The sequence below is a fragment of the Sprattus sprattus genome (assembly GCF_963457725.1).
Source record: "Sprattus sprattus genome assembly, chromosome: 6".
Lineage (NCBI taxonomy): Eukaryota > Metazoa > Chordata > Actinopteri > Clupeiformes > Clupeidae > Sprattus > Sprattus sprattus.
In genome coordinates, this window is record NC_137925.1 from 11531794 (window position 1) to 11544765 (window position 12972).

The 12972-nt window shown below is 43.3% G+C and overlaps 1 protein-coding gene across 1 annotated transcript in view; it reads right to left on the reverse strand.

Annotated features, from left to right (window-relative positions):
* Positions 1-12972, reverse strand: part of LOC308366945 (E3 ubiquitin-protein ligase rnf213-alpha-like) — a 41256-nt gene that overhangs the window by 19626 nt on the left and 8658 nt on the right. The window contains exons 15-28 of the mRNA XM_080840748.1: positions 11248-11346; positions 11038-11160; positions 10643-10835; positions 10204-10377; positions 9885-10037; positions 9099-9724; positions 8755-8914; positions 8434-8651; positions 6569-6703; positions 6104-6268; positions 4643-5936; positions 4333-4514; positions 3945-4100; positions 253-3846 (exon numbers count right to left, since the gene is read on the reverse strand). Of these exons, the coding sequence (XP_080696874.1) occupies positions 253-3846; positions 3945-4100; positions 4333-4514; positions 4643-5936; positions 6104-6268; positions 6569-6703; positions 8434-8651; positions 8755-8914; positions 9099-9724; positions 9885-10037; positions 10204-10377; positions 10643-10835; positions 11038-11160; positions 11248-11346 (7272 nt within the window). The remainder of the gene's footprint in view (positions 1-252; positions 3847-3944; positions 4101-4332; positions 4515-4642; positions 5937-6103; positions 6269-6568; positions 6704-8433; positions 8652-8754; positions 8915-9098; positions 9725-9884; positions 10038-10203; positions 10378-10642; positions 10836-11037; positions 11161-11247; positions 11347-12972) is intronic.

A 12972-nucleotide genomic window follows, 5' to 3' on the forward strand; every position in this document is an offset into this window, starting at 1 on the left:
TGATTATGTTTAAATGTGCATGGTGATGGTGACAAATAGACTGTTAAAGTGAAAAATATCTACACCCTGGACCTTCACATCTTGAAGACTGTGAAGATTGGCAGTAAATCCATGGGCATAGCCTTATCTAGATATGCCCATAGCTCCATATATTTCATCTTCAAAATATTATAGACTATGTGGGGTCTTATGACTCATGAGCCTACCTCACATCTGGCTAAATGTAAAACAAAATAACTGAATTGGTGTTACCTCAGTAAAGGAGACAGGGGTTTTGTCCTGCTGGATGTGAGAGAATATGAAGTCAGTCAAACAACTGTGCTTCTGTTCCTCAAAGTAGACCCTCTCCAGGTGCTGACTCTCCACACGAGGCAGGTTTGTGCAGTCAAGCCGCACCACGGCATCTGGAGTTGCGCAATCCAGCAACACTAGCTTGGCTTCTTCAAGCACTCTCTTCTGGTAGTCTGGCGTTGTCATCTTGTCCCTCAACTTCTCTGTTATTTGCAGGATGACGGAGGCACAAGTATCCGAATGAATGCCAATGAAGGCATCAGGACGCTGATATTTGTGCACCAGAATGGTCAGCGACTGACGGTTGTCGGGAGCAACAAATGCATTCACCCATTTCTCCAATTCCTTGACAATCTCCTTCTGTTCTCGACTGAGGACAGTATTGGTGTCTAGGTAGTGCTTCTCCAATCTGTTGATGAGGGGAATGGGAAACTGCTTGTAGACCACCTCCTTCTCCTCAATAACAATGAGCCTGAAGTCTTTGTGCACCCTGCACTTGACCCGATGAGTGCCCAGCCCCAAATCCACGTATTTCTGCCCTCCAAGGCAGACGTAGTACTGGTTGAGGGCATCATACAGACTTTCATACAAGTTGTGCAAGTTCAGTAGCACAATGGTCTGGCCAGTCTCCATGCAGATCTTTACCCGATTGATGTTGCGGCAAATCTGGGTGTATTCCTGGTCCTTTGGGAAGCTGGAACCGAATATAATCTCTGGTTGGGTTTGCTGAGTGAAGAAGGTCTGCTGAAGGATCTGCAAAGCTGCATAGTTTTTGGTCAAGACAAGTAGATAACGGCATTCCTCATCTTGTCCGATAGCTGAGATGTTCTTTCTGACAAGCTCAATGGCACTGATGCTTTCCAGGTTGGGTTTGATCCCCAGCCTGCTTGTGAAGACTTCAACTGCATTCACATCATCTCTGCCACTGAAGTTCCTCAGTACTGCTTCTACAATCTGCTCTGGGCTAGGCTTTTGCTCAGAGGTTTTTGCCATGGCGAATACCATCTTGATCAAACTGTAGTAGTCACGCAGTCCAAAAAAGCCTTTCCCCTGGCGTTTGCAGACTTTCAAGTAAGCCCTGGCAAAAGGCTTAAAGACCTCCCTCACCTTCTCAAGCACCATTGCATCAGATGAGCATATTCCCTTTGCACTCACAATCAATTCTTTCTCGTCAGGGTCGCCACGGGACACAAAAATTCCTCTATTCATCTTGGCAGGGTCCAAAGCCCAGTTAGATATGCCAATGAAACCAACTTTCTTGTGGGGCAATGGTTGATCATCAATGCATCCTTCCTCCAATAACGGGTGTAGGGTCTTTAAAGGCATTTTGGGAGAATCTTCAGCTAATCCAATCTCATCCAGGACCACCACAGAGATATACTCCTGGAGGTTCTTGCCCTCCTGAAAGCGGGCACACTGTTTGAAAGTATTGATGATGCCGTCTGGGGTGGAGTGGGGGCTGCACTGGAAGGACACCAAGTGAATCTGCTTGAGCCAGCGGTACAGATCAGAATGTGCTGCTTGGCCCTGCATGGCATCAGCCACAAGAGTTTTGGACAGAGACTTAGAGCTCCCAGGTTTCCCCACAAGAAACAGAGGGATTCTCAGTTCAATGCAAATCACCATCATGAAGACATTTTCCTTCAGGGCATTGTTACGTGCAATTGTATCCCCAAGGGGTACTCCACTCAGCATCAGATCCTGCATTAGGGAGATTTCATCATTGATTTTTGCTGGAGTGTAGACTTCTCTGAAGTATTTACTGACTTTTATCCTGTACTTTTCTTTGTCCTCCAGGCAGGCATGGTAGCACACTCCAATTGCCATCACTAAGGACCATAGCACTGGGTCTCTGTGATTGTCAAGCCTGTGGGCTCTTTCAGCTGGTCCAGGTCTTTGGCTTATCTGGAATTTTTCCAGCTCACCGAGGAGCATGGAGTGGTTTTTATAAAACCATACAAAGGTCTGCATGCAACGCTCTACATCCCTGAGACTCACGAAGCTGCACTCATCCTTCCTGGTCCTCATATACTTCTGAGATGACGCCATGACATCTGTAACGATGCTTGTGTATCTCACGTCAATGGAGTTTGTCTCAACGACTCTCTGGACTATCTGCTGGATGTACATTTTCTCTGTTTGGTCATTTAGCTGCCCAAAGTCCCAGACCAGTGGTATCATGCTGGGGGGCAGAGCTTGAACTCGGTACACGAGTTGCCGAAGAGGAATGGTCCCCAGCTTCTCCTCTGTTTCATCGGCCCGGACCCTGTATCCTAAACCAGCAGATTCCAATCTCGTAATCATTTCATCTGTGTGCTTTCGGTATGGATTACAGGCAGCTATTATTTTTAAGCCTGTGTGTGGAGTGAGTTTTTCTCCTAGAACAGTGTGGTCACACAAGACTTCCTTGATACTGCTAATGGCCTCAGTTGTGTTGGCCTCATCAAAGAAGAGGACAGAGTCAAAACCATAGTTTTCCTTGTTGGTTTTTGCTATGGTCTCAGCCTCTCTCACTTTCTGGTAGATCATGTCTGAGCTTGTGCCTCCATGAACTTTGACCAGCTTCAAGTTTTCAGTGTTCACTCCACTCCTTCGAAGCTCACAAAGAAACTTGATCAGCCTAGTTTTTCCACACCCAGTCTCTCCCATAATAATGACCGGGATCCCGCAACGGAAGCGCATGTGAATGGCAAGCATCTTCAATATGTTGTCTGTTGTCAGCTCGTAAGTTTCATCGGGGTCAAGAGGCCACTGGATTCCCAAAACATTGCAAAGGCGCTCAATCTTCTCTCCTCTTGGGAGCTGATCAAAATCAATGTTGAAAGGGACTCGTTGCAACTTAAGGCCCTCATACAGTTCTATGGTCATGATGTTCCTCTTGATCACTCTTTGTGTGGCTGGATCAATGGCATCTACCCCATTCTGTGCATTTGGTTGGAGGTGAAAGCCAATAAATGTCATGGATACGTGATCGTCGTTAAAGAAGATGTAAGGGTGTGGTTCTGACTCCCATCTTTTTCTGATTCTGAATGGAGCCAGATCTGCCTCGTTCATCTCAGCCAGGTCCATCTCAAACCGTCCAGGACTCTGATCCGAGATGCTGAGAGATGGAGTAGCAAAGTCCTTTGCCATTAGGATCATGAAGTCCACCACAAAGGTTCTGAAGCCCTGCAACGTGTCCCCCGTGAAAGTGGCATCACAGAACACCGATGTCTCACAGTCCTGTAGCTGTAAATTCAAGAACCAGGAAAAGTTTCTCAGTTCTGCCCAGGAAGGATCCATAATGCCACAATACACAAACAGCATCTGAAGACATTCAACGTGAGTTCCCTCTACTCCGTTGTATGCAAAATTATCCAGGGTGACTTGGTTGTGGAAACGCGTCAAATACTGGTACGGACGTTGAAAGCCCTCACTTCTGAATTCCTGATCATCCATTAGAGGGTTTTCTAGATTTTCTGCATGTGGACTCATCTCCAGCTCAAGGACTTTCTTTGGAGGGTGGCAGTAGATCATTGGAAACACATCCAGGAAGGGAAAGGAATCATTCATGGTCTGTTGGGAGAAAATGGAGAAAAAATATATAAAAACAAACTTTTTGATGAGGTACACACAGTTTTACATAACACTGGCAAGTTTAAGGAGGTGCTCACAGTTTTTGGACCATTCCTCTGCAAGTGTCCATCAGATTGCAAAAGTTCAATGAGGTACAGGTGATTGTTGCTGCACTTCCACATTCTCCCCTCAGAATCCATCAAGTACTGCAAGACCAGCAGTTTGAATAGGAACTCGTGCAACCCTTTTTGTACCTGAGGTGACATCACAACAGAAAATAATTAATTTGTACATGACTCATAGATACCCATTATAAACAAGAGTAGCCGTAATTCTTAGTGTTACGTATATGAACACTCCAACCATCAACAGATTTAGGGATAACAAGGGCTTTAGATTTTCCTCAATATGTACACTACACTAATGCTACTTTCTAAATTAATAATTGATCAATGAAAAAAATGTAATCACTTAAAACAAGCTTACTGAAGTGGTGACATCAAAATGGAAGATTGCAAGCTCTTTTCTCCCCATGCTTTCAAGTAAGGAATGGAGAATGATGTTTTCATCCACCCTGGGCTCGATCAAGCGGATACACTTAAGTACAGATGGCTTTTTGGTGATCCTTTTCAGTTTCTCATACTTTCTCTGTATATACAGCGATTTACCTAGATATGGATAGAGAAAGTGTTAGGAATTGTATGTTTGACTTAAACTTTAATGTATGCAACACATTGTTAAAATATTACCAATTAAATCAACATTATCTCTGTACGGTAATACAAAACCTACTCACCTACACCTGCTCTTTTTGAGGTCACTACCCCCACAAACAGTCCACTTTTGAATACAGCAGCTGCACTGGACTGGTCTGAGGGAACTCTGTAATGAGAGGTGAGGTACTTCTGTATGTCTTCCAGGCGTTCCAGTGGCACCATGGGCAGCCGATACTGACTGAAGGCAGAGGGGATGTAGGCATGCTCCCGATCAGAACTACAGATCAGAACCAGGCGGTACTTATCTGCACTCTGCATTTTCTGCTTGTGGAAGAACTGCTCAACCTTGTAGCTGACCTCGTAGGTGAGTTGGTCTACATAGAGCATGGTGTAGATCTTTCTCGTGCCACAGTCAGATTTTTCCATCAGGCAGCGCCGGAGAAACAATTCAACCTGCTCATAGGGTGTTGTGGGACTGCAAAGCAGCACCTCATCATACGATGGCAAGGGCTCTGAGGCGCTGGCCATGTAAATAGAAATGCAGGAGGTAAGGATCTGAGAAGCAGGACACACAATGACGTTTGGACGCCCACCAGCTAGTCCTTGTGGCAACTGTCGCTGAATCACTCCATTTTTCTTCTCACTGCTCAAAACTTCTTCATCACTGCTATCCTCATCAACCTGGTTAGCTAAGATTTCAAGCAGATGTCCTAGACGTCCAACATCGAGAGAATCTGAGAGAAAAGCATTCATATCTCTCATGTAGGCGTTCCAGATCAGATCCAGTTTGTCTGGACCTTGAACTTGCACCATATTGTTGAAAAGATCATCAGAGTCAGATTCAAACTCAGCTCCCAATTGTGTACCCATTCCCTGAGTAATCGGAACCTCAACAAAAGTCTGATATTCAATGTCATCATTCTTTTCAGGGGACTCTTTCAGTAAGTGGTACTGCAAAGAGTGCCAGGACTCTCTGAGGTTGGATGGGTTGCAATCTGATTTAATGAATGAAAGCATCATAAGTGCCTGTTGATCAGGTTTAATAATGCTCTTCTGTGTCAGCTTACTGCACAGGTAGACAATCTGCTCGGCAGTGAAGTAGTTGAGATAGTAATGTCGAGACCGCTGTTTGTTCATGAAGTCTTTCCAGAAGCTAAGGCACGTCTCCATCTTCTTGCATAGCTTTGGCAGCTGCTCAGCTGGACTTCCTTCGACCATGATCACACTGACAGCATTTCCTAGACCAAAGTCCATGATGATTCCTGCCTGCTCAGCGTTACAGTTAATGTTGGCCTTCCACTGACGAAACAATGGATTGCCAGCAACGAAGAGATCAATGAATGCTTCCGCTAACCTCTGTACATTGGCAAAGACCTGACAAAATACACACAAGCATACAAATCTTTTAGAATTTAAAGATGTTCTACTCTAAATGACAAATTGTTTAGAATTTAAAGATTTGTTTTACTCTTAATGACATATCTGTACAATCATGAAGTCACATAATGGGTAATTATAGCCTCATCTTACTGCATGCATACCTCAGCAAAGTGATCAACCTCACTCTGGCCCTGGTCCCCTTTCCCAGACATTAGCATGAGTTTGTTTTGAAGGTCTCGCAAGTCCTCAAGAGAGTAGTGTCTCTGCTCTTGAACGCCGTCATGATCCTCGGGAATTTGAAGTGCTACCACAGTGTCTAGGCTGAGCTGGAAGACAACACAACAATGAATTAGACTTGAATAGGGATGTGTAAGGACAGAGGGACTAGCTGTAGCGACTGCTGTGGACTGCTGCCCTGATGACCTCCTGATCACAAACAGACACAAAATCTTATTTTGAAAGATACTTTCATCATAATTATTACCTGCACTTTGGAACTATAAACAATAATATCATTTTATTCCCAAAATGATCTGCACCGTATGCACTTGTAAAACATAAATTGCTTTTGCTGTGAAGACCGGTTTTACCAAATTCAAAGTTATGTAAGTAAAACACAATCCAACCTTTTGGCCATGAGCACCAATAGTGTAGATTCCCTTCAAATTGATAGCTGAGGCAAGGGAGAGTGAAGACAGTTCCACCGAGCCATGGCTGTCTTTCACAGTTTTCAGCCACTCGAGATGCCTGGCTGTATCACGCTAAAACATGACAGACACCATTAAGTAAAACTGGACAAATTTATGAGCAGTGAAAAACTGAGAAGCATAAAAAAAACTCAAGGGAGTTACAATGAACAACATAAGTTATGATTAAGGGTGTAACAGATGATCAATGTAGTCGACTAAAATCAATTAAGTTTATTGCCAACAAATTTCATAGATGATTGGTGGTGACATCACTGACCATTCTGGGTCAGCACAAAAAAAAACCACACAAACTACAATGAAACAGAACAATAGCAGCGATGGCAGCACCTTCACTACCAAAGTCCTCAACAGTGTGGCAGCAATTCACCCTTGACTCTGCCAAGAATGTTGTGAACTCTAACATTTGCAGAGCTGCCCTTGCTAGGCATGGGAACATTATGCTTGAGCATCTGAAGAATAGGCCCGCTGGCTGCGATGCAGAACGATGAAAACTTGTCTCGTCAAAATAACGCTAATGTCAAAATCTCATTTCATTGTGAGCTGTAACATATTGTATTTTGGCCAGCCGCCAAAGACTCTGCCCACCCGGCCGGTCACCAGACACTCTGGCCGTTTGGCCGCCTACCCAGCCGGTCACCAGACACGCTGCCCCTGTTCGGCCGTCCACTCAGGCGGGCCGCCTCACCCTTGGTTCCTATCCAGCCTTCTGCCTGGCCCCCTGCCTGCCTTGCTCTTGACCCCCTCCACCCACCCTATGTGGACCTGTTCAGTTTGGTTTTGGGCCGTCTGGAATCCAGCCCTAAGAGGGGGGGTTATGTCAGGTCTGTCTCTGTCCTATTTCTTAGTTTGTTTGCCTTGTGTTGTCACGTATTCTTCGTTTTTGTGATTGTTTACGTTTGTTTCCTCGTGTCTGAATCCTCACACCCTGCCCTTGATTATCTGCCCGTTCTGTCTCTTAGTTTGTTTCCCTTATGTTCCGTATATGTTAATTGTTTACTCGTGTTTCCGACCTTGGATTGTATTACGACTACCCTATTTGGGTTGTGCCAAGTGAAGTTTGTAGGATGTTTGAGGATGTATGACATAACTCAGGCTATAAATAGCATTGTGCACATCATTCATAACCTTGTTGGTATAAATACTCGATCCACATTACATGCAAGTGATGATATTCATAGGCCTTCATGGTGTCCTTTAGCATTCATAGTTCATTCATAACTAGCATTTTCTATTTAGAAATCTGCATTGGATTTGGATGGATTGAAATTTGTTGCATCATTGTCATGGCAAAGTTTATGAATGAAGATAAGAGAACACCGGTGAATAACAATCTAAATTGTGAAAGATTTCTAGAATGAGTGTCTATGTGTGCATGTCCAATATGGGATGCATTCGTATTATGGGTTTGTTGGATCTCGTAATGCTACCATAGACCATAGCAAAGTATGCTGATTATTAAACAAAAATAAAAAATTGAATGATGATAAAACATAACTGTCGACATAATACATTTGAAAAAAAATGTGTTAACTGTTATGAGCAGTGAACAGCATAATTACTGTTTTCAAAGTCATATTTTTTTTACTAACTGCAGGATCAGTACATCTGTAAGCAGTTGGTGATAGCTGCTTTATCCACATGTTATTATACACATGTTACTATAATCGCAGTTAACATGGCTGAGAAATGGAGCATGCAGCAGAAAGCAACAAAAAAATGAAATTGTATTGCTTACACTGGCATCAATTAGTAATAGATTCAACTCTTGAAAGAAAACTCACCAGCTTCTTGGGAAGGTTTGGATCATTATTCAGAGCCTTCCAGAGCTTCTTCAGCATCTCTCGAAAATCCTTGAACCCTGACTGAGGCTTCAGTTCATAAAGCATTGGGGCGTAACCGAGGACAGCATCATGGAAGCAAGCCACTCGGTCCACATCCAGGTCGTTCTCACCAGCAGAAATGGAGGCCAGGTCAACAAAAACTTTCAGCTCATTGATGTCTATGTGGAAAGAGTGGACATGAGTTCAAGTTTAAACTTAAGCTCAGTAAGTTTCACATAAATTGAATGATGCACAAATAACAAATCAAAAACTACTAGTCACCTTCAAGGGCCTCTTTGACCCACATGACAAAATTCTTTCTGAGTCCAAGTTCTTGGAGGCAAAATCTGCGTGTCTCTGTGATGCCTACCAGTGCGGTCTTAGCATGCATCATGTCATTATCAATGCGATCAAGGGACTCCTTCTTGAAGTCCGTCTCTGTCTGTGGACAAACACAACTACACTTCAAAATTGTGTATAAAAAGTAAATGTTTTTTTTTTTCATCAGGCTAAAAACTGTGTATGTGTAGGTTTTATTTCCAAAATGACAGGTCCTTTTTTGTTTAGTTTCACACACAAAACATATTTCTAGAACTATGTTGGTCAATTAAATTATAATTACTTACAGCTAGGAGTAGCAAATTCAAAACATCAAAGTCTCCCTGTAGACAGAGGGTCTCTTTGACCTTTTGAACGACCTTTGCAGACTCGACAGCCAGGTGAAGCTCATGGTACTGTTCAATCTGCTGTACTTTCCTCTCAAGCCAGCGTTTGTCATCAGCTGGGTCGATGCAGCACATGATGCCCAGATCGTTAGACAGCTCCTCGTACCTGCCCTGAAAGGCTTTGAATAAGACATCAACCTGCTCCAGACGGAGAGTACCGTTCTTCAACTGGGCATAAATCTGCTGATACCTGCTGTAGCAAGGCTGGAAGATCTCATCGTGAATTATTTCAGGGGTGACCACAATGTCAGTCTCTAGGTCACCGTCCTCTAGGTCTGACTCATCACTCATCTCCATTTTTGAGTAATCGCGGGCCTGCAAGTCCCAACAGAGTTTAAAGATGAAACTGTCTCTAAACGTATGCAGAACCTCGGCCATCATCCTCACATCCTCATCCAACTCGAAGAACGTCACCGCTCCTGCCAGGAGAGAGGAGACCTGACCGAAGGAATGGACCTCCATGAAATCGTCTAGGTTCATTCTTTCAATGTCGACCTCTTTTCTCTGATCCAGCCGCTCAACATCAACTGAAATTTTTTAATTTGTTATTATTACACATTCCAATATCAAGTAGTATGCTCATGTGTGTGCTACTTTGCTTTTTAAGATGGTTCTTATGTAATTTCTATTAAAAAAAAACATACCACATACAAAACCCAAGACCGCCATGCAAATTCATGCACATACCTTTTAAGTGCTCCTGCAACTTGTGGCACATGTTGACAAGGCCATCCACTAGCTTTTTCTCGTGGTACACAGCTCTGGCCTCTTTCTGTCTCTGCTGCAGCAATCTCCTCATGGCACTGCTATCTTTAACCCTTTCATCTCCACACAGACACTCTGCAGAGGAAAACAAATGTATAGTTCCACAAACAGGTATGCACACAAACCACATTAATGTGACTATGAAGTGTAGGTAAGCAGTTAGACTTGAAGCTACTGTTAAAATTCCTGCTAAAATTAATGAAGAGGTCAAACACCACAGGGATTTTGGCTTCACTCTCACCTGTCTTGAGTAACTCTGTAAACGTTTCTTTCTTCTCCAGAATGTAGTTCAGGAGCCTCATCTGAATGTCACCTCTGATCAGTTGTTCTGTGACGTCTGTGAATGAGGATATAGCCACAGTGATCCTCTCCTGGGCGTCTTCAGAGAGGTTGTCAATGAGCTTCCGTTCTGCGCCTACATGAACAAGTAAGACAGTTTGTTTTCAGAAGCACTTCCATGTCGAGGTCCATCCATGTGTTCATCTAACTATGAGTGTGTTGACACACGGAATATTTGCCCACACACTGCAGCGGGCTGTTTGAATGTTACCACGCAACAGGCTATGGGAAGGTTACCACGCAGCGGGCTATGTGAAGGTTACCATTCAGCGGGTTACATGAAGGTTACCATGCAGCGGGCTATGTGAAGGATACCATGCAGCAGGCTATGTGGATGTTACCTTGCAGCTGGAAAATGTTTTTCGCTGCACTCCAGTCCATGAGATGTCGAATGACAACTTCCTGTTCGTCTTGGAATTGTCCATGTTTATCCTTGGGCCAGGATTGCTGGATCATGGTGGATAGGAGCTTCCCAAACTTCCAGTTCAAGGGGTAGTTGCTTACCCTTTTGAAGACATCGCCCTCTGACTTGACCTATTCAGAAGCAGCATCAGCCTTCGTTATAGACATTTACTAAATAACGAGTTATTCAAATGATTCATATAGTAGTACCAAAATGACAAGTAGTCTTAGGCTGGGTCCAAAGCTAACAAAATGTAAAAGAAGGAGGTGATGAGATGTTTGGAATAGATTGAAGAGATTTTCCTAATACAAGTCCTAATGTAATGTGAGATACCTGGCAAAGGGCAGTGACAGCATCGAGGGCACATTTCTCTACACTCCTGGCTATATGAGGGTGAGAGTCATTCAGTTCCTCCATCTTGGAGCAGTAGACATCCACCTGATCTAAATGCTTCTCCTGTGAACAAATAGATCAGAACACTTTGCAGTGGAATACCATAAAGTTATTAAGCGACATTATAATAACATGTACTCAAATACATACCTGTTGAAATTTGCCTTCAAAATCTCTGGTGAAGGTGTTTCTCCACGTGGTTGTGAAGTCCTCGTTCACAAAACTAAGAGAGATTATGTTGTTCCATATCTGTGAAAACATCAGATAACACAGTAGTTTAGTGTTCAGGAACTCATAATTGCTATGGTCGAAGTAACAGTTTGGGAAGTAGTGAAAACGACTGGCAGTGCATGCACACGGTTACACAAAATAGAGATGCTTCAGAGAGAGGTAAAGGTGAAAGGTCATCTGCACTAAGTGGGCAGTGCCAGGCCGAAGTTTGATTTGAGCCAACCAATAGCATTGCAGAGCAATTACTTTAAACTGAATGAGTCACATGAGATTACAATGCAAAATGGCAATATCGCCACGGGTTTACAAGGAATAAGACATAGTGCTTCTGTTCAGCATAATCCAATTTGTATACACTGTAGCTGTAGCTGTCAGCTGTCAGACGTGCTTTACCACCTGAAGTCGGCTGCATTGAGGAGCAAACCTGTGTTGAGGAATATGTAGGGATGATGCACCACTTTTCCAATTAAGGGAACGTAATATTTTTGCTAGATAGATAAATCGGAATCTGGCAGTGATGGTTTCGTGATTGGCGCATGGATATGCTCCCTGTCAGAGAAGAATATATTGCCACGCCTACATCCAGAATGGATGTGGACAGGGGCGGCTAATCCATAAGGGCAATTGGGGAGACCCACTGCCTATGGGAAAAGGAAAAAAAAAAAAAAAAAATCCTGATGTATAAATTCAATTTCCTTGTAAATCGCTTTGGATTATAGCGTCTGCTAAACGCCTAAATGTAAATGTCATATTTTTTTCCCTGTCGGATCCAACCAGTAGACCGTCTGATATGCCTTTTAATGTCATTGTCCAATCAGGTAACAGCCAGGCAGTCAAGCCAAAAGTCGTGCTTCAAATGGCCCTGAAGGTGAATTTCGCCTAGACCTCTCCCATTGACTCCCATGTTAAATCCATTTTTTTCACGAAACTCTCAATGCATTCTCTATGGCTTCCGGGAGGGCTCGCCCCTCAATATCGTTTCATAAGTAATGGACATAAAGGCCTATGGTAAAAGCCAATAAGGATGTCACACAGCTTCGACAGAGGCATGTCAAGATGGCACCTGTTCAGTACAACTCCATCCGCTCTTTGACAGAAACTTATTTTTAGTCAGCGTACTAATGAAGATAAATTGACCAAAAAAACAATTAGGACTTCCTAGACCAAATGTCTCCATTCAACAAAGGGAGGGAATGGGAACCAAAGAAAATCGCGTCGTGAAGTGGCTAACGCGGTCTGTTTTCTATATACCACTGTCACTTTTCATAGGTTTCACAGTGTGAACTAACTATTAATTATTTTTTATGTGATGACTTATTTTGATTTTGTAAGCCAATACTTTCAAGATCAGTCAATAAATATCGTTGGTTTTGACGTATGTTGCCCCCTTCTTTATGTTGTTAGTGGACATATCATGTGTCCTGTTCAGCTATGTTACATCATACAACATTTGAGACATGTGGATAATGTAAAAGTGTGATCATTTAATGTGGAGCCACATCATGTTTGCTTATGAAGGCTCCTGAATGTAACTTTCTTCCATAGCGTTCCACCTGTAACTTGCTACTCAAGCTACAGTGCCACTTGAAAGTATGTGAACCCCTTGAGCACCTAAGAGTTTTCTGTTGTTTTACCATGATTTTG